General features: G+C 40.6%; 1 protein-coding gene across 1 annotated transcript in view; it reads left to right on the top strand.

Annotated features, from left to right (window-relative positions):
* Positions 1 to 22980, top strand: part of pebp4 (phosphatidylethanolamine binding protein 4) — a 343579-nt gene extending 320599 nt beyond the window's left edge. The window contains exon 7 of the mRNA XM_062961054.1: positions 22952 to 22980. Coding sequence (XP_062817124.1) covers positions 22952 to 22965 — 14 coding nt within the window. The 3' untranslated portion in view covers positions 22966 to 22980. The remainder of the gene's footprint in view (positions 1 to 22951) is intronic.
* Positions 22981 to 23236: the final 256 nt, after the last annotated feature.

Here is a 23236-nt window from a genome sequence, read left to right as displayed (position 1 = left end):
GCTTTATTCCTAATATCCCATTATATACTGGCGTGTTTCTTACTTCTCTGTGTTCTAAAATGAGGAATACGGGATTTTAGAAATACCTCTGTTATAATGTGTTGAAAAGGAGAGATTAAGGAAAAGCCTATTAAACATCAAGTTATGGTTATGATTTTACAAGTTAAGCACCCAAACATCATGTTATACAACAAATTTTACAGAAAAAGTAGTTCAATACACAGTAATGCTATGTATTTACGAATTTAGCACCAAAATATCATGATGTATTGAAAACATTGACTACAAAAATGCGTTGAATAATCCAGAATGTTGGATAAGCGAGTGTTGGATAAGTGAGACTCTACTGTACTGTAAATAAATAAATAATAAATAAAAATGGAGGAGGGAAATAAGATTTTTTTTAAAAAGCAGCTGAAAACAGTGGAACAGTGAACTGGCCACTTTTTGATGCTTGTTCCCTAGCTGTAATGTCCAGTTTCCCACTTATTCTGGGTAGTGGTTTATTTAAAGATGTAAATGAGGAATAAGCATGACTTAGCATGAGAATTGTCACTGCGTTTTTTTTAAAAGCAAACTATTGAAAAGTCACGGTGGAGGAAGGGAAACTGTAAGGTTGCTTTACTATAATCAGAGTCAACCATCAAGAAACTTTTTTATTCTGAAGCTTTTTGAAACTGTCCAAAATGGGTTGCTTAGATCAGCAGGGCAATAATTATCTGTTTAAACAATTATCGTAGTAATTACGATGATGGAAATCTCCGAAAAAATGGTTCAAGGGCAAGCAGGCGAGCCTCCTTGCCTATCGCCCTATGTTGTGTCCTCCCATCTGCGACTCCTGTGATCTGATTTCCCTACGGCAGGACCTCCTTTACCTGCCCGCTCCGTGTGACTAGACTTGCCTGCCCCGAATCCTTAAACTGAATATGACAAAATAAGCCGAGATGGGAAATACATAATTTTTTTCACCTGACAAACTTCAAGAAGATCTAGCAAAGACTTCTCATGCCACACCCAGAAGTGGTGCATGTTGAAGAAGGTGCCTTGGTGTGAACAGAACCACCATGGTGTAGAGGTCTGAATGTTGACTTTAGAGACCAGTGTCGCACCTCAGACTAGTTCACCTTGCTGTAGACACCAGGCCGCACACAGAGATAGTCTTTTGTAATTTTATTGAGCAAAAGCAGAGTAAATATATATAATAGCAAAGCAGGCAGAAATATAGTTCCAAAGGTAGTTGTAAAATAGAGTCAGTAAATCCAATAATCCATAGACAAGAGTCCATTTCCAAAGATACAATAATCCAAAGGTTACAAGGATTCTCAAACAGGAGTATATCCAAAGCAGGAGTAGCATGAAGACATAGACCATCCACCCTGATGAAACGAGAATTTGCTTTGACAAAGATTTGCCGTTCAACACACTGTTGTTGTTCTTTTTTTTGGGTTTTTTTTTTTAAAAAAATTATTTATTTATTTATTTATACTTAAAACTTATACATTCTTTAACAAATGTGCAATACAGAGTTATGTATATCAAGCTCATATAGTATTTTCACTCTCTATATTACATACTCATATTATTTACCTTTTATTACCCCTCACCTAGTGCTATCCCTTCACCCCAGACCAGCCAATTACAATATTTATTTCCAAAATTCCATTGTTTCTTTTACAGGTTTTTTCCCCTTACCTTCTACATATACAAACTCTATAAATTTTCCCCATATCTTCCCAAAATCATCCTTTTTTAATAACCCTCTTTTAATTTTAATCTTACATGTCAATTTATCATTTATCACAATATCCCAAATCTCCTTATACCATTCTTCCAATTGGCACTCCTCACTTCCCTTCCATTTTTTGGCTATTAACAATCTTGCCGCTGTTAGCAAGTTCCTTTAACTCTTTTGATATTTGAATATCTATATCTAATATCTAAATCTAAATCCATAATAAAAGAGAAAACCTGTATGTGTGTATGTGGCACGGATGTCTGCTCACACAGACAGCCTCCAGCCTCCACAAACAAGCTATACTTCCCACTCTGGAGAAACAAGCAAGTCACTCTTTCCCACTGACATTGCGGTTACAGCGAGCACCATGAACATGCATCCCAGCCCCTGCCCATGTCCTTCCCAAACACTACGGCCCACCACCCAAGGAATGCTTTCGTTTGGGGACCATTTCCTCCTAGATTTTGCTTTTTCTTCCACCACAGGCAGGCATCCCAGGGTTCTCCATTGCTGTGGAATTTGCATGGCCCCGCCCACTGCCCTTCCCTTTCCAATCTCTCTGCATAACAAACACAGCAAAACTGAGCTGCAGCTAAACTTACTGGAGGAGTTTAAGGATTGACTCCACATGTTGGAAGTTGTAGTTCACGCTGCATCAAGTCAGAGCCCTGTCACTCCTACTGGGGAATTCAGAGGAGTTGTAGTTCTCCTACACCCAGAACGCTATGAACCCAAACAAGGATGGCTCTGGCCCAAACTTACCATGCAGACCAGATATGCCCAGATTTGACTACTGGTGGGTTTGGAGGGCAACTGGCCTGGAAGTTGAGGAGTAGTGGGTACTAGGATTTATAGTTCACCGGCAATGAATGAGCATCACACTTGGCACACAGAGCCCCCATAACCAATACAACATATTGGACAAATTTAGGAAAAAGGGAGTTATAGTTCACCTGCAGCCAGATAAACACTGACCCCCACCGACAATGCACTAGGACCACACTTCACACAGAGAAGCCTCATGACCTACTGAACATACTGCAGGTATTTCTGGGAAGGGCCCTTGATTTTGGGAGTTGTAGTTCACCTCCATCCAAAGACCACTGACACCAGCCAATGACGAATCTAGACCAAACTTGGCACACAGACTGAATATTGCCTCCTGTGGATACTGATAGATATTTCGGGGCAATTGCCCTGGGAATCTACAAATTGCAGTAATTCACCCCCATCCAGAGAGTACTGCACCACACCTGGGACACACGCCCAAAATGGCCAACTTATAATACTGGCAGGGTTTGGGGAGGATTCAGCCACGATTCTGGGAATTGTAGTTCACCCACTCCAAACAGAATACGTAACATTAAAAGACAAATACAGTAGAGTCTCACTTATCCAACATAAACGGGCCGGCAGAACGTTGGATAAGTGAATATGTTGGATAATAAGGAGGGATTAAGAAAAAGCCTATTAAACATCAAGTTAGGTTATGATTTTACAAATGAAGCACCAAAACATCATGTTATACAACAAATTTGACAGAAAAAGTAGTTCAATACGCAGTAATGCTATGTAGTAATTACTGTATTTACGAATTTAGCACCAAAATATCACAATGTATTGAAAACATTGACTACAAAAATGTGTTGGATAATTCAGAACGTTGGATAAGCGAGTGTTGGATAAGTGAGACTCTACTGTAATACCATTCTCAAATGACCCGAGCATCGCCGGGTCCCCAAGGTAGTTATCCATAAATGACAACAGTGCTATTTCAGGCGTTCCTATTATTTCTGTTTTGGTGATTCCCTTTATTTCTTTAAAAACGTTCTCCCAAAATTTTTGAACATATTTACCGGACCACCACATATGTATATATGTACCATTTTCCTGGCAGCCCCTCCAGCAGTGCTTAGAGTATTTCTTATCAATTTGATTTAATCTAATTGGTGTGAGGTACCATCTCCAAACCACTTTATAATAATTCTCTTTTATTCTTATAGACATGTTTTTTAATATACGCATATTCCACATTTCTTTCCAGATTTGAGGGTGTATTTCCTTATTGCAACCTAACTCCCACATTTCTTTAAGGTGATCTTGCTCCTGTTCTTTATCTATTAGCAATTTGTAAATATCACTTGTTATACCTTTGGTTCTTTCTTTTCCTTCCCTTCCCCTGTTTTTAAAAGCAACCCAAAAATGCACTCTTTTTCCCTTCACTGGCCTCCCTTTTCCCAGCTAATCTAAGACTTCACCGTGGCATTCCTTTCCATTGTAAACGATCAGCCCGAGAGAGCAACGGCCCTTCAGAACTCGCCCTGACCGTCAAGGCCAAACTCCCCATTACCATTATCTCGCACCTGAACCTGAGCCTGAAACAGATCAAGCTCATTATTTCCCATGGGAATGTTTCCTTGGTTCTCATCCGTGACAGGCTGGAGTTCATCAACAGGCTGTACTTCTGATCCAGCCATAATTTTTTTTTTAATTTTGTATCCCGCCCTTCTCACCCAACAGGGGACTCAGGGCGGCTTACAATAAAACACACGTATAAAAACTGTACAATACACTATAAATCAGTTTAAAAAATTAACTTACATAAAACATTCATAAAACGCATTATAAAATACAGATAGGCGTGCTCAAGTTTAAAAGACTGGGTCTGTCAATTGAGTTCCAGTATACATAATAGTAATTAATGCTGCTGATTCTTATTCGAAAGCCTGGCCCCACAACCAAGTTTTAACCTTCCTACGGAAGGATAGGAGGGAGGGAGCCTGCCTGACTTCAATGGGGAGGGCGTTACATAGGCGGGGAGCCACTACTGAAAAGGCCCTGTCTCTCGTCCCCGCCAGCCGCACCTGTGAGGCTGACGGGACCGCGAGCAGGGCCTCATCCGACGGTCTTAAGCTTCGAGGTGGGTCATAGCGGGAGACACGTTCGGACATGTAATTCCCCACAGCATCATCTAGAAATTCATCTTGCATCCCATCATCTGACACCTGCATCTGTAAACCAAAATCCCCTTCCTCATCTTCACTCTGGAACTGCTGCTGAGTCACAACAACCAGAATTTGATTCTCCACTCAGCCATGGAAAACAATTTGGGCAAATTGCACACTCTCAGCCTCAAAAATCCTCATGATAGGGTTGCCTTAGAGAGACCATAAGTCAGAAATGACTTGAAAACTCACAACAGCCAAGAGAAGGCTTTTCATACCACACTCAGTAGCTGCTGTGGCAAAGCATGCTCAAATCCATGGACGTTTTCTCACAAAGCAGGTAAACCAGTATTGCAACTACACAATTTTCTTTGGCAGTGATCCCTATCACATGATACCATGCATGTTCCACTGCTGGTCTGCTTTTTCCCCATGATTCTCCCATCCTTTGCTATAATTTGCAACTACAGTAGAGTCTCACTTATCCAACACAAACAGGCCGGCAGAACATTGGATAAGCAAAAATGTTGGATAACAAGGAGAGATTAAGGAAAAGCCTATTAAACATACAAATTAAACACCAAAACATCATATTTTACAATTAATCGACAGAAAAAGCAGTTCAATACATGGTAATGTTATGCAGTAATTACTGAATTTATGAATTTAGCAGCAAAATATCGCAATGTATTGAAAGCATTGATTACAAAAACACTGGCTACTAACAAATTGACTACAAATAAAGATATAATTGCATAAAATGAACTTATAGCAACAACATTGTAGGAAATTAAATCCATAAAAAGTTCCATCCTTGCTGCCTAGAGGATCTGAGCGGGAGGCAGACTGTGTTGGATTATCCAGAATGTTGGATAAGTGAATGTTGGATAAGCGAGACTCTACTGTACTTTGCTAGGATGTTTCCCTTCTGCTTCTTTGTATTATTGTAAAACTATCTTTTTCTGTTTCTTTTATACTAGCTTGGGTACCCAGCTTTGCCCAGGTTATTTGAAAAGGTCGATTTTTAATTGTGAGTGAACTACAGTAGAGTCTCACTTATCCAACACTCGCTTATCCAACGTTCTGGATTATCCAACACATTTTTGGAGTCAATGTTTTCAATATATTGTGATATTTTGGTGCTAAATTCATAAATACAGTAATTACTACATAGCATTACTGTGTATTGAACTACTTTTTCTGCCAAATTTGTTCTCTAACATGATGTTTTGGTGCTTCATTTGTAAAATCATAACTTAATTTGATGTTTAATAGGCTTTTCCTTAATGCCTCCTTATTATCCAACATATTCGCTTATCCAACATTCTGCCGGCCCGTTTATGTTGGATAAGTGAGACTCTACTGTACAACTCACGTCATGCCATGTTAACCCCGAGAAACTCCATCAATACTTAAAGTTTGTTATGTTGGGCAAGTTTACTCTAGATGCATCATCAGTGGGGTTCTGTCTCTAGGGTAAACTACAACTCCCACTATAGTGAGTAAGTCCCCTCAAATCCCTCCAGTAGGTTGAGTTGGTCATGGGGGTTCTGTGTGCTAAGTTTGGTCCAGGTCCATCAACAGTGGTCACAGTTTCCCTCGTTGTGCATGAACTACAACTCCCAGAAAGAAAAGTCAGTTCCCCCCAAACCCCTCCAGTAATCAAATTTCTGCAAATTTGTGCCAAGTTTGGTCCAGATCCATCGGTGTTTGGGTTCACAGTGCTCTCTGGATGTAGGTGAACTACAACTCCCCCAAATTAGGGTGAATTTTCCCCAAAGACCTCAAGTATGTTTTGCTGGTCATGGCAGCTCTGTGTGCCAAGTTACTTCCAGGTCAATTGTTGGTGGAGTTCAGAATGCTCTTAGATTGCAGGTGAACTATACATCCCAGTACCTACAACTCCAAAATGTCCAGGCCAATTCCCCGCAAACCCACCAGTATTCAAATCTGTGCATATCGGGTATGCATGCCAAGTTTGGTCCAGATCCGTCATTGTTTGGGTTCATAGTGTACTCTGGATGCAGGTGAACGACAACTCCTATAAATCCCTCCAAAGACAGCCAGTATTTTTTGTTGATCATGGTGGCTCTGTGTGTCAAATTAGTTCCAGGTCTATCATTGGTGGAGTTCAGAGTGTTTTTTGATTGCAGGTGAACTATACATCCCAGTACCTAACTCCTATAAATCATGGTGAATTCTCCCCAAACTTCTCTGGTATATTCAGTTGCTGATCAATTCCTCTGCTTGCTGTGTGCCATAGAAAAGAGTAGGAAAGGGTTATGGGAGAGGCAGTGGGCGGGGTCATTGCAAATTCCACACCAATGGAAGGAGTAAGAAATACTGGGATGTCTGTGGTGGAGGAAAAACAGAAAATCTAGGATGAAATTGTCCCCGTATGAAAGCCTTCACTTGGGTGGTGGGCAGAATGGTTTTTGTGGAGGACATTGGCAGGGCTCTTGGACATGTTCACGGCACTCATAACCTGCAATGTCATTGGAGGGAGAACCTTTGGTGTCTCCTGAAGAGTGGGAATTATAGTTGTTTGGGGAAGTAGGAGCTTGTCTGTGTAAGTGGACATCCCAGCCACACACACACATACATACTTGCAGACCGAAAGGTTCCAGGTTCAAACCCAGGGAGTGGAGTGAGCACCTGCTGCTAGCTCCAGCTTCTGCCAACCTAGCAGTTCGAAAACATGCAAATGTGAGTAGATCAATAGGTACTGCTCCGGTGGGAAGGTAACGGCATGAATGCAGTGGCCACATGACCTTGGAGGTGTCTATGGACAACGCCGGCTCTTCGACTTAGAAATGGAGATGAGCACAAACCCCCAGAGTCGGACACGACTGGACTCAATGTCAGAGGAAACCTTTACCTTTACCTGATAGATTTATAGTCATGGTTGCTCTTTTTTGTTTGTTCCAAGCTGGAATGACAAAATTGTTCCAAAATAAAAAATAATTACAGGACATCAGTAGTACCAGAAAGTGAGATTTTAAGTGTATGCAGAATTGTGGGACCACAAATAAACGAAACAGCGCAGTTGAAGAGAGGTGCAATATTGAAGATATGTATCGCTATGTATGACTGTAATGTAATAGCAGGTTGATCTGAATTAGCCTGTTGTTTGAATATACACTTCTGCCAACCTAGCAGTTCGAAAACATGCAAATGTGAGTAGATCAATAGGGACTGTTCCGGCAGGAAGGTAACGGCGCTCCATGCAGTCATGCTGGCCACATGACCTTGGAGGTGTCTACGGACAACGCCGGCTCTTCGGCTTAGAAATGGAGATGAGCACCAACCTCCAGAGTCAGACACGACTGGACTTAATGTCAGGGGAAAACCTTTACCTTTACCTTTACTATGAATATACAATGGTGCTCCATGCAGTCATGCCGGCCACATGACCTTGGAGGTGTCTATGGACAACGCCGGCTCTTTGGCTTAGAAATGGAGATGAGCACCAACCCCCAGAGTCAGACATGAATGGACTTAACGTCAGGGGAACCTTTACCTTTACCTTTAGGAATATCATACCTTGGCTGCTTCTCCTCATCTTAGGTGAACCACTTCATTCCCACCACTGACCTAATTTGTCTGAACCTGAGACCGCTTTGCCTGTTTATGTTGTCCTTTATGTTTTGTGGAACGGTTCACCTGCCGGGGCTGAGACGTCAGCCAGGGCCTCCAGGGCCTCCAACACTGCGGCACACAAAAATAAAAACTCTTTGCGCATCCTTGAATATAATTTTGCCAGAAGATGTAATCTGAAGAGACGCATAATCACCAATCTCCACCTATGGCCTGTGGGGCAGGAGCAACAGCAACCAAACTGGCTAAGCCAGCCCTACAACTAGGGATGGAGGTTCATTGCTTCCAGGAATCTCTCTTGAAGGCAATACAGAGATGTTCTTCCCAGAGTCATCATCTAGAGCAGGATGCTTGCCTTTCTGCATTTGCAGTATTCATTCATAGATGCATACAAGCGTTTCCAAATTGCCTTTTTGATCTGAACAAGTCCCTTCCCCCAAGTGGTTTACTTTGCAAGTCGTTCCTAATTTATTCGGGGTTGCATTCCTGCACTCTCAATGTGAAATGGAACTGATGCAAATGAAGAAGCCAGTTCCATAAGGAGTCACTGGCGAGCATGGGAATGTGTTCTAACAAAGTGACCACAACGTTCGCAATCTTACTCAACCTGTCACCAATGTTGAAGAGGTCTAAAGCAGAACACGTTCTTCCAGGCTAGAGAAACGTTCAGATTCTCTCCAAAGGGAAAAGTAACCGCAATGTCTAATCCCAACCAGGGTGAGTTGGCTAGCCACTGGATTATAGTTCCTCTTCAGAGAAGCAGTTGGTAAGAAGTGTGTTCTTGTGCTGTGGTTCTTTCAAGAGGTTTTCCAAGTAGAGAAAGCACACATAGAAGGAGTAAAGTAGCTAAAGGTAAAGATAAAGGTTTCCCCTGACGTTAAGTCCAGGGGGTTGGTGCTCATTTCCATTTCTAAGCCGAAGAGCCAGCGTTGTCCATAGACATCTCATAGGTCATGTGGCCGGCAGCATTACCTTCCCGCTGGAGCGGTACCTATTGATCTACTCACATTTGCATGTTTTCTAACTACTAGGTTGGCAGAAGCTGGAGTTAACAGCGGGCGCTCACTCCGCTCCCCGGATTTGAACCCGCAACCTTTCGGTTTGCAAGTTCAGCAGCTCAGTGCTTTAACACACAGTACAGTAGCTAGGGGGCCCTGGTGGCACAGTGTGTTAAAGCGCTGAGCTGCTGAACTTGTGGACCAAAAAGTCCCAGATTCAAATCCCGGGAGTGGAAAGAGCGCCCGCTGTTAGCCCCAGCTCCTGCCAACCTAGCAGGTCGAAAACATGCCAATGTGAGTAGATCAATAGGTACCGCTCCGGCGGGAAGGTAATGGCACTCCATGCAGTCATGCCAGTGGTACATGACCTTGGAGGTGTCTATGGACAACGCCGGCTAAACAATAAGCACACTATGATAAAAACCTGGCTCCTAAAAAGGATAGTGGGCCAGAAAAGTGCAAATAGTTTTATACAGTACAGATTAGGAAAGAGGTATTATCCAATATATTCGCTTATCCCACATTCTGCCGGCCCGTTTATGTTGGATAACTGAGACTCTACTGTACTGTATTTTATGCTACTGAATATGTGGGATTGAATATTGCCATTATGTGTGCTGCACTGAGTCCCCTACAAGGGTGAGAAGAACGGGATAGAAATAAACAAATAAGTTCTCAATGATGTCTTTGACAATTTGAATTCTGTCGTTCTCAGGATGTTGGCCAAAGCAGAATTCCTATCTTTCCTAATGAAACGCCCTGATGGGAAATAGAATATAAAACCACAATCTATATATATAAAAGGGTAATGAAATTTCGGCCTAGGACAAAACAACAAAACTACACATCCCAGAAACACTAAACTTGGCAGCACAACCCTTCATCCAAGCCTCTATGTTCATACAACAAAAAGAAAAGAAAAATAAAGTCCTAATTAGAGGGAGAGGAATAATTGTTTTTATCCGATTGCTGCCAGTTAGAAGGCTAAGCTTCTTTGGAGGGGGGGTTGCTATGACATTCAAGGGAGTGACATTTCCTAATATTACAATAAACTCAATATTGTGTTGTCGAAGGCTTGGTCTCCTAGCAACCCACTCAGCCCAGGGGACAGAGGCAGAGTTAGACCTCACTTAGGCCTCTTCCACAGATTATCTAATTTGCACTGGATGATATGGCAGTGTAGACTCAAGGCCCTTCTACACAGCTATAGAACCCATTTATAATCTTATATTATCTGCTTTGAACTGGATTATCTTGACTCCTCACTGCCATATAATCCACTTCAGTGTGCATTTTATACAGCTGTGTAGAAGGGGCCTCATATAATCCAGTTCTAAGCAGATAATATAAGATTATAAATATACAGTAGAGTCTCACTTATCCAACATAAACAGGCCGGCAGAACGTTGGATAAGTGAATATGTTGGATAATAAGAAGGGATTCAGGAAAATGATTAAACATCAAATTAGGTAATCATTACACAAATTAAGCACCAAAACATCATCTTATATAACAAATTTGACAGAAAAAGTAGTTCCATGCGCAATAATGCTATATAGTAATTACTGTATTTACTTTTTGCCTTAACTACCACCAATTCCTCAATACTTTATTTCCCATACCACCATACTTCGCCACAGCTAGTATTATATATTACAGGGGATATATGTTTGTTGTGGAGATCTGCCAGCTATTTCCTCTCTCCCACATCTATGAGCAGAGAACGAGAAGAGAGACAGGGTGTTTCACAAGCTTTTATTTACACATTTTCTTGATCATTTGCAAGAACTTCAAAATCTGTACAGTTGCAAAGAGGGGCAAGCCACAGGATGCTGCTGAAGACCCACTGCAATCTTGATATGCATTTGGGTTTCTTCTTGTGGTCCTTTTGGGGTTGCACACTTTGGGTTGAAAAGGAAGTCCTCCCTGCATTAAGGTCATTAGGACTTCAGAGGACATTCTTCGCCAGACACTGGCTGGGCTCATCATGCCTCAAAAGAAGGAGGGGGTGGGCAGGAAACTGCCTTAAAGACACATTGGGCTATTAAAGCCTAACCAGAACCTTCTGGCATTGCAAATCAAGAACTGTATCCTAAACAAAATGTCTTTCATGGGGCAGCCCACATCTCCTCCAGCTCTTAAGTGGAATCAGATCTTACCTCCCGTGCCTACATCTCGGTTTCCCCTTTTCGTGCATCAATTTTAATTAAACAAGCTTCCCCTTTGCCCATGGCTCTTCATGTAGATTTTCCCACATTCATCAAAGGCGTATGGAAGAGGAAGAGACTGCTGAGCTGCACAGGAATGGCTACTCATTCCTTTTCACTACTGAATTTACAATATCCACCTGCCCGTATCCATCGTTGTTTGTTGACATGCTCTTATTGGTGTCTTGTGTTTTCCTTTGCATGGACTTTACAGCAACTCAAAAACCAGGTTGCAATCATGTCATAAGCAATAAAAACCTGACAAAGCTTGTAAAAGTTATTTGGTTGGACCTTTGTTCCCATTCAAGAGAAAGGCGGAGTGTAAAATATCATATATACTCAAGTATAAGCCAACCTGAATATAAGCCGAGGCACCTAATTTTACCACAAAAACTGGGAAAACTTATTGACTCGAGTATAAGACGAGGGTGGGAAATGCAGCAGCAACATGTCAATTTCAAAAATAAAAATAGATATTAATAAAATTACATTATTTGAGGTACAGTAGAGTCTCACTTTAGGAACCCCGGTGGCAAAGTGTGTTAAAGCACTGAGCTGCTGAACTTGCAGACCGAAAGGTCCCAGGTTCAAATCCTGGAGCGGAGTGAGGCCCGCTGTTGCCCCAGCTTCTGACAACCTAGCAGTTCGAAAACATGCAAATGTGAGTAGATCAATAGGTACTGCTCTGGCAGGAAGGTAACGGCGCTCCATGCAGTCATGCCAGCCACATGACCTTGGAGGTGTCTACAAACAACACCGGCTCTTTGACTTAGAAATGGAGATGAGCACCAACCCCCAGAGTCAGACATGACTGGACTTAACGTCAGGGGAAACCTTTACCTTTTAGAGTCTCACTTATCCAACGTTCTGGATTATCCAATGCATTTTTGTAGTCAATGTTTTCAATACATCGTGATATTTTGGTGCTAAATTCGTAAATACAGTAATTACAACATAACATTACTGCATATTGAACTACTTTTTCTGTCAAATTTGTTGTATAACATAATGTTTTGGCGCTTAATTTGTAAAATCATAATGTAATTTTATGTTTAATAGCCTATTCCTTAATCTCTCCTTATTATCCAACATATTCGCTTATCCAACGTTCAGCCGGTCCGTTTACGTTGGATAAGCGAGACTCTACTGTAGATATTAATAAAATTATATTATTTGAGGTACAGTAGAGTCTCACTTATCCAACATTCTGGATTATCTAATGCATTTTTGTAGTCAATGTTTTCAATGCATTGTGATATTTTGGTGCTAAATTCGTAAATACACTAATCACTACATAGCATTAATGTGTAATGAACTACTTTTTCTGTCAAATTTGTTGTATAACATGATGTTTTGGTGCTTAATTTGTAAAATCATAACCTATTTTGATGTTTAATAGGTTTTTTCTTAATCTTTCCTTATTATTAGTTATTATGAATTATTAGGTTGAACTATCTGCCCATACAACTACAGGTTTTTCTGCCACTACTATTTTGCACTTTACTGAGAAACTACCTCTCCCATTTTGATATATTTTGCACTTTGGCCCAGATCCTTGTTTTACTCTCCTGCTTTTAATATTTTATGCTATATGTTGATTACTATGATGGTTTTATTGATATTGATGTTTTACTGTTGGAATAATTGTTTTATCATTTTATTGTTGTATGTTTTCGGACTTGGTCCCCATGTAAGCCGCACCGAGTCCCCATTGGGGAGATGGGGCAGGGTATAAAAATAAAGTTGTTGTTGTTGTTATTATTATTATTATTATCCAACATATTCGCTTATGCAATGTTCTGCCGGCCCGTTTATGTTGGATAAGTGAGACTCTACTGTATCAGTAGGTTAAATGTTCTTAAATATTTATATGAAACTGTAATTTAAGATAATAATAAGACTTTAATAAGATAAGACTGCCCAACTCTGATTATCTATATACTCAAATATAAGAAAACTTGAATAAAAGCCAGCCAGGACCCTCACTCGAGTATAAGCCGAGGGGAGCTTTTTCAGCCCTAAAAAAGGGCTGAAAAACTAGGCTTATACTTAAGTATATACAGTAAGTAAAAATGATAATAAATAGGAACCCCTGAATCGCTAGCCAACATGACCATCCCATTCTGGTTGAAGGGTTTGGGGAACTTTATCCCCAAAAGGCAACTTTTCCATGACGCGCCAATTGATGGAATTGCTTAGCCAGGAAATTAAAATATGTAGGCTGCCCATTTCATCACGACGAAAACTCTCAGTTATGCTCTTAATGCTCAATTCCATGGAATTAGGACTGGATTAACTATTATGCTAAGAAGTCTACAGAGTATTTCTTTTGTGAAATAGCTTATGGTGTAATTTTCAAGGCATTTCTCACTGTGATGAACATGGCTAGCCTCCAACTCTTGGGATCCAGGATGTCCCAGGCCCCTTCTACACTGCCATATAATCCAGATTATCAAAGCAGATAATCCATATTATCTGATTTGAACTGTATTATATGACTCTACGCTGCCATATAGTATAATATAATATGCCTACATACATATTTTCACTTTTATTATGTGTATAGATGATGATGATGATGATGATGATGACTATATTGACATGGTCTAAACTTAGATTTATGCGCAATGGTTCCGTGGAAGAATGGTATTAAGTAACTATATGTTTTAAGCTTGTCTAATGTATTTTATGGATTATTGTTAATGGTTTTAAATGTGTTGCAGTTTTTATTGATCCCTTTTGCATTGAATTTTGCCGGTTGTTGTAAGCCGCCCTGAGTCCCTGTTGTAAATAAAATAAATTATTTATTTTATTTATTTATTTACAGCATTTATATTGTGTCCTTCTCACCCCGAAGGGGACTCAGGGCGGATCACATTACACATATAGGCAAACATTCAATGCCTTTTAACATAGAACAAAGACAAGACAAACAGCAGGCCTCGAACTCATGACCTCCTGGTCAGAGTGATTCATTGCAGCTGGTTGCAGCTGGCTTGCTCTCCAGCCTGCTGGCTTGCTCTCCAGCCTGCGCCACAGGCTGGAGAGCCTGTTATTTATTATTTATTATTATTGTTATTTATTATATATTATTTATTTATAATAAATAAATAATTTATAATTAATTAAATAAATAAATAAAATTATTGGAAGCCCCCGGCAGTGTAGTGGGTTAAAGCCTTGTAACTTGAAGGTTGGGTTGCTGACCTGAAGGCTGCCAGGTTTGAATCCAACCCGGGGAGAGCGTGGATGAGCTCCCTCTATCAGCTCCAGCTCCATACAAGGACATGAGAGAAGCCTCCCACAAGGATGGTAAAAACATCAAAACATCTGGGCGTCCCCTGAGCAACGTCCTTGCAGATGGCCAATTGTCTCACACCAGAAGCAACTTGCAGTTTCTCAAGTCGCTCCTGACACGAAAAAATATATATATATATCGTGATATTTTGGTGCTAAATTCGTAAATACAGTAATTACAACATAACATTACTGCGTATTGAACTGCTTTTTCTGTCAAATTTGTTGTATAACATGATGTTTTGGTGCTCAATTTGTAAAATCATAACCTAATTTGATGTTTAATAGGCTTTTCCTTAATCCCTCCTTATTATCCAAGATATTCACTTATCCAAGCTTCTGCTGGCCCATTTAGCTTGGATAAGTGAGACTCTACTGTATATATTATTGGGAGAATCCGTGAATGTGTTAGCAATATCTCTATCTACAAGTGTAGAAGTGTGCTACGCAATAGCATTTGGTTCTTCAGAAGTCCAGATAGGGTGTTCATGCATTCCTTATCAATTCATAGGTTTCCAGTGTTGTTTTTATAATGTGTGCCCCAACAGTGTTCCTGACCCCATTGTTCTCTTGCACGACTTGAGTTCTTTGCTTCTCGAAGTGCTATCTTTTTTTGAGCTACAAGTTCTCTCGGCAGACTGCCAGCCAGCTGCGAGTGCTGCCACCTTCAGGGTTCAGCCCTCTCCGTTACAGATGGAAATTTTCACTCAGCAGTTTTTTCCAGATCAGCCCCAAAGTAGTGACAAAGCCATCTCCTTTCCCTCTTCACACAAGCCATTCATTATTCTGCTGTGATGCCCCTTTTGCTAATTGGGACTTTCCAGTTAGTGCAATTTGCCATTGCCACGATCAAAGTGGAGACATGTGACGTAGGGTGCCTTTACACTATACAACGAATGCAGTTTAACACCACTGTCACTGCCATGGCTCAATGCTATGGAATCCTGAAGTGTGTAGTTTTGTGAAACACCAATACTTTGGGGCAGAAAAGACTTTGTATCACTACAACTCCCAGAATTTATTAACCATAGCAGTTAAGGTAAAGGTAAAGGTTTCCCCTGACGTTAAGTCCAGTCATGTCTGACTCTGGGGGTTGGTGTTCATCTCCATTTCTAAGCCAAAGAGCCGGCGTTGTCCGTAGACATCTCCAAGGTCATGTGGCTGGCATGACTGCATGGAGCACCGTTACCTTCCCGCCAGAGCTGTACCTATTGATCTACTCAGATTTGCATGTTTTCGAACTGCTAGGTTGGCAGGAGCTGGAGCTAACAGTGGGTGCTCACTCCGCTCCCGGGATTTGAGCCTGGGACCTTTCGGTCTGCAAGTTCAGCAGCTCAGCGCTTTAATGCACTTTGCCACCGGGGCAGTTGAAATGGTTACAAAATTCATTAATTCTGCAGTGTAAATGCATCCAAAAATCAGCCCTAGTTTGGGAACGGCGTGAGCGGCCGCTGTTAGCTCCAGCTCCTGCCAACCTAGTCATTCGAAAACATGCCAATGTGAGTAGATCAATAGGTACCGCTCTGGCGGGAAGGTAACGGCGCGCCATGCAGTCATGCCGGCCACATGACCTAGGAGGTGTCTACGGACAACGCCGGCTCTTTGGCTTAGAAATGGAGATGAGCACCGACCCCCAGAGTCAGACATGACTGGACTTAACATCAGGGGAAACCTTTACCTTTACCTTGTACAGCAAGTTCAATGAATTTTCCTGTTGACTGTCAAACACTAGTAGAGTTGGCCCTCTGTATCCACTAGAGTTGTGTGCAGCATTCATTTCTCCCATTTCTTCCCAGTTTCTTGGATTGAGTTTTAGCCCACAGCTTTTGGACTCCCGCTTGCTGAGGTGTTCCTGCGAATATCTCTGTGGATCTTAGGAAGCTGTTTCTTTGACGTGATGGCTGATATCCAAACAGAGGATGGGCTGGAGATGTCACTGCCTTGGTCCTTTCGTTGCTGGCTGCTGCTTTTGGACTCTTACTTGCTAAGGTGTTCCTGAGAGTATCTCTATAGATCTTAGGAAGCTTGGCATGCTGGCTGATAACTAAACAGACAATGGGCCGGAGATGTCACTGCCTTGGTCCTTTTATTACCGGCTGCTACTTCCCAACGGATGTCAGGTGGTGCAATGCCAGCTAAACAGTATAATTTCTCCAGCAGTGTAAAGTGTAGACATCCTGTGATAATGTGACATGTCTCATTAAGAGCCACATCCACTGTTTTAGCATGGTGAGATGTATTCCATACTGGGCATGCGTATTCAATTCAGCGGCAGAGTAGCAAAGCGCAAAAGCAAATGTCTTCACTGTGTCTGGTTGTGATCCCCAGGTTGTGCCAATCAGCTTTCATATGATATTATTTCTATCACCCACTTTTTGCTTGATAGTCAGGTAGTGCTTCTTGTAAGTCAGAGTACAGTCCAGAGTAACTCCCAGGTATTTTGGTGTGCTGTAATGCTCACAATGGGATTCCTTCCCAGGTCATCCTCAGAGCTTGAGATGCTTGTCTGTTCTTAAGGTGAAAAGCATACGTTTGCATTTTAGATGGATTAGGAATTTTTTTTCTTCATGTCAGGAGCAACCGGAGTTGCTTCTGGAGTGAGAGAATTGGCTGTCTGCAAGGACGTTGCCCAGGGGATGCCCGGATGTTTTGATGTTTTTACCATCCTTGTGGGAGGCTTCTCTCATGTCCCCGCATGGAGCTGGAGCTGATAGAGGGAGCTCATCCACGTTCTCCCTGGGTGGGATTCGAACCTGGCAGCCTTCAGGTCAGCAACCCAACCTTCAAGTCACAAGGCTTTTATCCCCTAGGCCACCAGAGGCTCCTTGGATTAGAAATAATACTAACACCGTAGAGTCTCACTTATCCAAGCTAATTGGGCTGGCAGAAACTTGGATTTGCTGTAAGCCGCCCCGAGTCCCCTTCGGGGGAGATGGAGGCGGGATATAAATAAACTTATTATTATTATTATTATTAGCGAATATCTTGGATAATAAGGAGGGATTAAGGAAAAGGCTATTAAACATAAAATTAGGTTATGATTTTACAAATTAAGCACCAAAACATCATGTTATACAACAAATTTGACAGAAAATGTAGTTCAATATGCAGTAATGTTATGTTGTATTTAGCACCAAAATATCACAATATATTGAAAACATTGACTACAAAAATGCATTGGATAATCCAGAACCTTGGATAAGCGAGGCTTGGATAAGTGAGACTCTACTGTAATAATAACAACAACAACAACAACAACAACAACAACAACAATCTTTATTTATATCTTGCCCCAACTCCCTGAAAGGACTCGGGACAGCTTAGAGCATAAATAAATACAATGAGTAATATATACAAAATAAATAACAAATCAGTGTAAAAGGGACAACAAAATAAAACAAACTAGACGAATTAAACAATGAAAAGTATAAAACATTAGATTGAAACACAGTGGTTCTAATAAGTTAAATGAAAGCCAAAATATATGAAGTTTTACAGCACTTTAACAGCTATGGCTCAATGCTATAGAATCGTTGAGAGTTGTAGCTTTGTAGGTCTACCTTCATTGCTAAAGAGTGCTGGTGCCACACCAAAGTCCAACACCCAGGATTCCATTGTATTGAGCTATGGCAGTTACAGTGATTTCAAAGTGCATTCATTCTCCAGTGTAGATGCACACTTGAACTTGAACTAGGCCAAACCAGCATATGTCACTCACTACACAAAACAACAGCCTGTCCTGAAGTGCAGTGAGAAACATGGAAAATTCAAAGGCTTGATGTGCGGAACATCTGGCAGGGAAAAAGATAGCAAACAGCTGCAACAGCAGCAAGTTTCTGCCGAAGGCTAGTGTGCAATGAAAAACAGGGAAAGTGTATGATAAGTCATTGTCAGAAAGAACCAACAGCTCCAGCTACAGTGCCATTGTAGCCTTTCTTTGTGTGGCTTTTGGTTTCTGTTTCTAACTGGCAGCAGTTCCTGCTGTAACAATTTAGACATTCACAATGACAGCAGCATCTTCAGAAATCTAATGACAAGGAATGAGCTTTCTCCTCCTCTGGATTAACTCTCACTTGCTGATGGAGACATTTTACTTTCAAACAACTGAGTCGGTCTGCAAATAGGTGAACTTGCTGGGCATTTAGCATTGGCCCAAGTGAAGTTTTCCAGGGATCTAGAAGAATCAAATTCCGCTCAGTTCTCCAAATAGCTTACAAGATAAAACTGTCTGAAGTTTAAGTTGCAAACCTAGCCTCCCACATTTGTGGCATGTAGTCAGCCGCTTTGGCATTCTCCGAATGAAGTCTGTGGGTACATGACTTGGTGAACAGGAACAAAATAGAGAATAAGCAGGAAGTTTTGACTTACGTACTCCAGTTTTCTTCCATTTCCCCAATGTAAGAGTTCACTTGAGCCACCTTTCGGATGAGAATGTGATCCGATTCATAACTTGGATCAATTACTTCTCTGGAGCATATCTATTACTTACATAGCTTGTGGATTTTCCAAGATCACACCTTCATATGAATAAGGGTTGAGTAAGCAGCATCCTATCATTGCAAATACTCTGCTAGCATTAGAATAAAATCTATGCTTGGCAACAATTACCCGTCCTGAAACATTCCAGCGCTGACATAGGCGTGTCTACACTACAGATGTATATTGCTTTCATGTTGGATTAGCTGTCTTGGCTTCTTAGGAACTGCAGTATGAGGGGGATGGTAAGAATTCTTTGGCTCTGTCTACACTGCCATATAATGCAGTTTCAATGTGGTCAATGTGGACTCATATAAGACAATTAATTACATTGAACTGCATTATATGGGTTGCTGTGAATTTTCCAGACCGTATGGCCATATTCCAGAAGCATTCTCTCCTGAAGTTTTGCCCACATCTATGGCAGGCATCCTCAGAGTTTGTGTGGTCTGTTGGGAGAAAGAACTCTTGTCGGTTTGAGGTCCAACAAAGGATTCCCCCAGGCAGGAAGCAGCCAAGCTTTGAATCTATAAGGCTATTCAATGCTAATCAAGGCGGCCAGTTGCAGTATTCACACTTGCCTCAAACAGACAAGAGTTCTTTCTCCATATACTCAAGTATAAGCCTAGTTTTTCAGTTCTTTTTTAAAGACTGAAAAAGGGCCCTTCGGCTTATACTCGGGTGAGGGTCCTGGCTGGCTTATATTTGGGTCAGCTTATACTCGAGAATATATGGTACATTTATTATTTTTCTCTGTTATTATTGGTATTATTACATTTATTATTTTTCTCTATTATTGTTGCTACTACTACATTTATTTTACTCTATTTTTATTATATTAATACATTTATTATTTCACTCTGATATTATTATTATTATATTTATTATTTTACTCTATTTATTACTACATGTACTATTTTCCTGTAATAATAATAATAATAATAATAATAATAATAATAGACTCTGGCAGAAACCAGTGCAGGTGGTCCCGGTGGTGATCGGCACATTGGCTGCTGTGCCAAAAGATCTCAGCCGGCATTTGGAAACAATAGACATTGACAAAATTACGATCTGCCAACTGCAAAAGGCCACTCTACTGGGTTCTGCACGCATCATCCGAAAATACATCACACAGTCCTAGACGCTTGGGAAGTGTTTGACTTGTGATTTTGTGATACAAAATCCAGCATATCTATCTTGTTTGCTGTGTCATAATAAAATAATAATGATAATAACATGTATTATTTTACTCTATTATTATTACAGTAGTGTCTCACTTATCCAAGCCTCGCATATCCAAGCCTCTGGATAATCCAAGCCATTTTTGTAGTCAATGTTTTCAATATATCGTGATATTTTGGTGCTAAATTCATAAATACAGTAATTACAACATGACATTACTGTGTATTGAACTACGTTTTCTGTCAAATTTGTTGTATAACATGAAGTTTTGGTGTTTAATTTGTAAAATCATAACCTAATTTGATGTTTAATAGGCTTTTCCTTAATCCTTCCTTATTATGCAAGATATTCGCTTATCCAAGCTTCTGCCGGCCTGTTTAGCTTGGATAAGTGAGACTCTACTGTAAAAGGATACAGAAGCACATTTACATTGAAGAAGATGAGAATAATGATTTAATCAGAGTTGGAAAATCTTATCTTAAATTTGAGCTTTATGTAAATATTCAAAAACATTTAACCTACTGATGATTCAATTAATGTAATTCTATTGGTATCTTTTTATTTCTGAAATTTACCACTCTCGGCTTATACTGGAGTCAATGTTTTCCCAGTTTTTTTGTGGTAAAATTAGGTGCCTCGGCTTATATTCGGGTCGGCTTATACTCGAGTATATACAGTATATAAACCTCAGTTTAGTTTCCAACAGACCTGGAACATGGTCATACGGCCCAGAAAACTCACAGCAACCCAGTGATTCCGGCCATGAAAGCCCTCGACAATGCATTATATGTGTCGCTGCTGACCATATATTGCAATCTGAACCAATATTTAAACAAATGTGAATCAATATCCGGGAGATGGGTTCTTGGACTACTCCACTGTGACTGGCATCACAAGACCCAAAAGCCTCAAGAGAGAGACCTTGCATGTCAGCTGATGCCAAAAACCCACGCAGCCGAAAGGAACATGGCCGGCACGCAAGCATGATTGCTAATATTCAAAATGTGTGGTTTGGGTGGAAGCGAGAAGTGTGAACGGTGCTTTTCTTCTCTTAAGGAGAAGGCCACGCTTTCCCAAAGGGGAAAGTCAAAGTATACAGAGACCATGGAAGGAAATGATGCATTTAGTAGTAGAAACAATAATATATCATACAGTAGAGTCTCACTTATCCAACATTCACTTATCCAACGTTCTGGATTATCCAACGCATTTTTGTAGTCAATGTTTTCAATACTTCATAATATTTTGATGCTAAATTCGTAAATACAATAATTACTACGTAGCATTACTGCATATTGAATTACCTTTTCGGGCAAATTTGTTGTCTAACATGATGTTTTGGTGCTTAATTTGTAAAATCATAACCTAATTTGATGTTTAATAGGCTTCTCCTTAATCGCTCCTTATTATCCAACATATTCGCTTATCCAACGTTCTGCCGGCCCGTTTATGTTGGATAAGTGAGACTCTACTGTACTTTGAACCGTAAAATAACATATTACTGTCATTGTTACCACTTCTATTTCAGCAACCACACTTATCTAATACTAGCTGTGCCCGGCCACGCGTTGCTGTGGCAAAGTCTGGTGGTATGGGAAGTAAAGTACAGTAGAGTCTCACTTATCCAACGTTCTGGATTATCCAACGCATTTTTGTAGTCAATGTTTTCAATAAATCATGATATTTTGGTGCTAAATTTGTAAATACAATAATTACTACATAGCATTATTTCGTATTGAACTACTTTTTCTGTCAAATTTGTTGTATAACATGATGTTCTGGTGCTTAATTTGTAAAATCATAACCTAATTTGATGTTTAATAGGCTTTTCCTTAATCTCTCCTTATTATCCGACATATTCGCTTATCCAATGTTCTGCTGGCCCGTTTATGTTGGATAAGTGAGACTCTACTGTATTGCGGAATTGGTGGTAGTTAAGGTAAAGGGTAAAGGTTTTCTCCTGACATTAAGTCCAGTTGTGTCCGACTGCACACTGAAGTGGATTATATGGCAGTGTGGAGTCAAGATAATTCAGTTCAAAGCAGATAATATAAGATTATAAATGGGTTATATAGCTGTGTGGGCCATAAGTCTACACTGCCATATAATCCAGTGCAAATTAGATAATCTGTGGAAGAGGCCTAAGTGAGGCCTAACTCTGCCTGTCCCCTGGGCTGATTGGGTTGCTAGGAGACCAAGTAGGTGGAGCTTAGCCTTCTAACTGGTAGCAATTGGATAAAAACAATTATTCCTCTCCCTGTAATTAGGACTTTATTTTTCTTTTCTTTTTGTTGTATGAACGTAGAGGCATGGATGAGGGGTTATGCTGCTAAGTTTAGTGTTTCTGGGATGTGTAGTTTTGTTGTTTTGTCCTAGGCCGAAATTTCATTACCCTTTTATATATATAGATCTAAATATTTATTTGTCTACCTGCTGTCTCTGTTTACATGCAATGCCCCTTATTTTCTTAGTCCCTATCTCCAATTAATGCCAGCTTTTGTTTTTGTTTTTAGATGCTTCCCCATAAGAATGTATTGCTAGCATTGGAGATATTCGGTGTTCAGGATACACATGGTCTCGAACAGGTAAGCCTATGAGTAGGAGAATATGTACCAAATGTTCTGAATTAATTTTACAGTGTAGATCAGGCATGGGCAAACTTCGGCCCTCCGGGTGTTTTGGAGTTCAACTCCCACAATTCCTAACAGCTGATAGGCTGTTAGAAATTGTGGGAGTTGAAGTCCAAAACACCCGGAGGGCCGAAGTTTGCCCATGCCTAGTATAGATGCTAAGTCCCT

The sequence above is a fragment of the Anolis carolinensis genome, unplaced genomic scaffold (assembly GCF_035594765.1).
Source record: "Anolis carolinensis isolate JA03-04 unplaced genomic scaffold, rAnoCar3.1.pri scaffold_8, whole genome shotgun sequence".
In the NCBI taxonomy this organism is placed as follows: domain Eukaryota; kingdom Metazoa; phylum Chordata; class Lepidosauria; order Squamata; family Dactyloidae; genus Anolis; species Anolis carolinensis.
The sequence above is the reverse complement of the archived record's forward strand: the minus strand, read 5'-3'. Positions and strand labels throughout refer to the sequence as shown.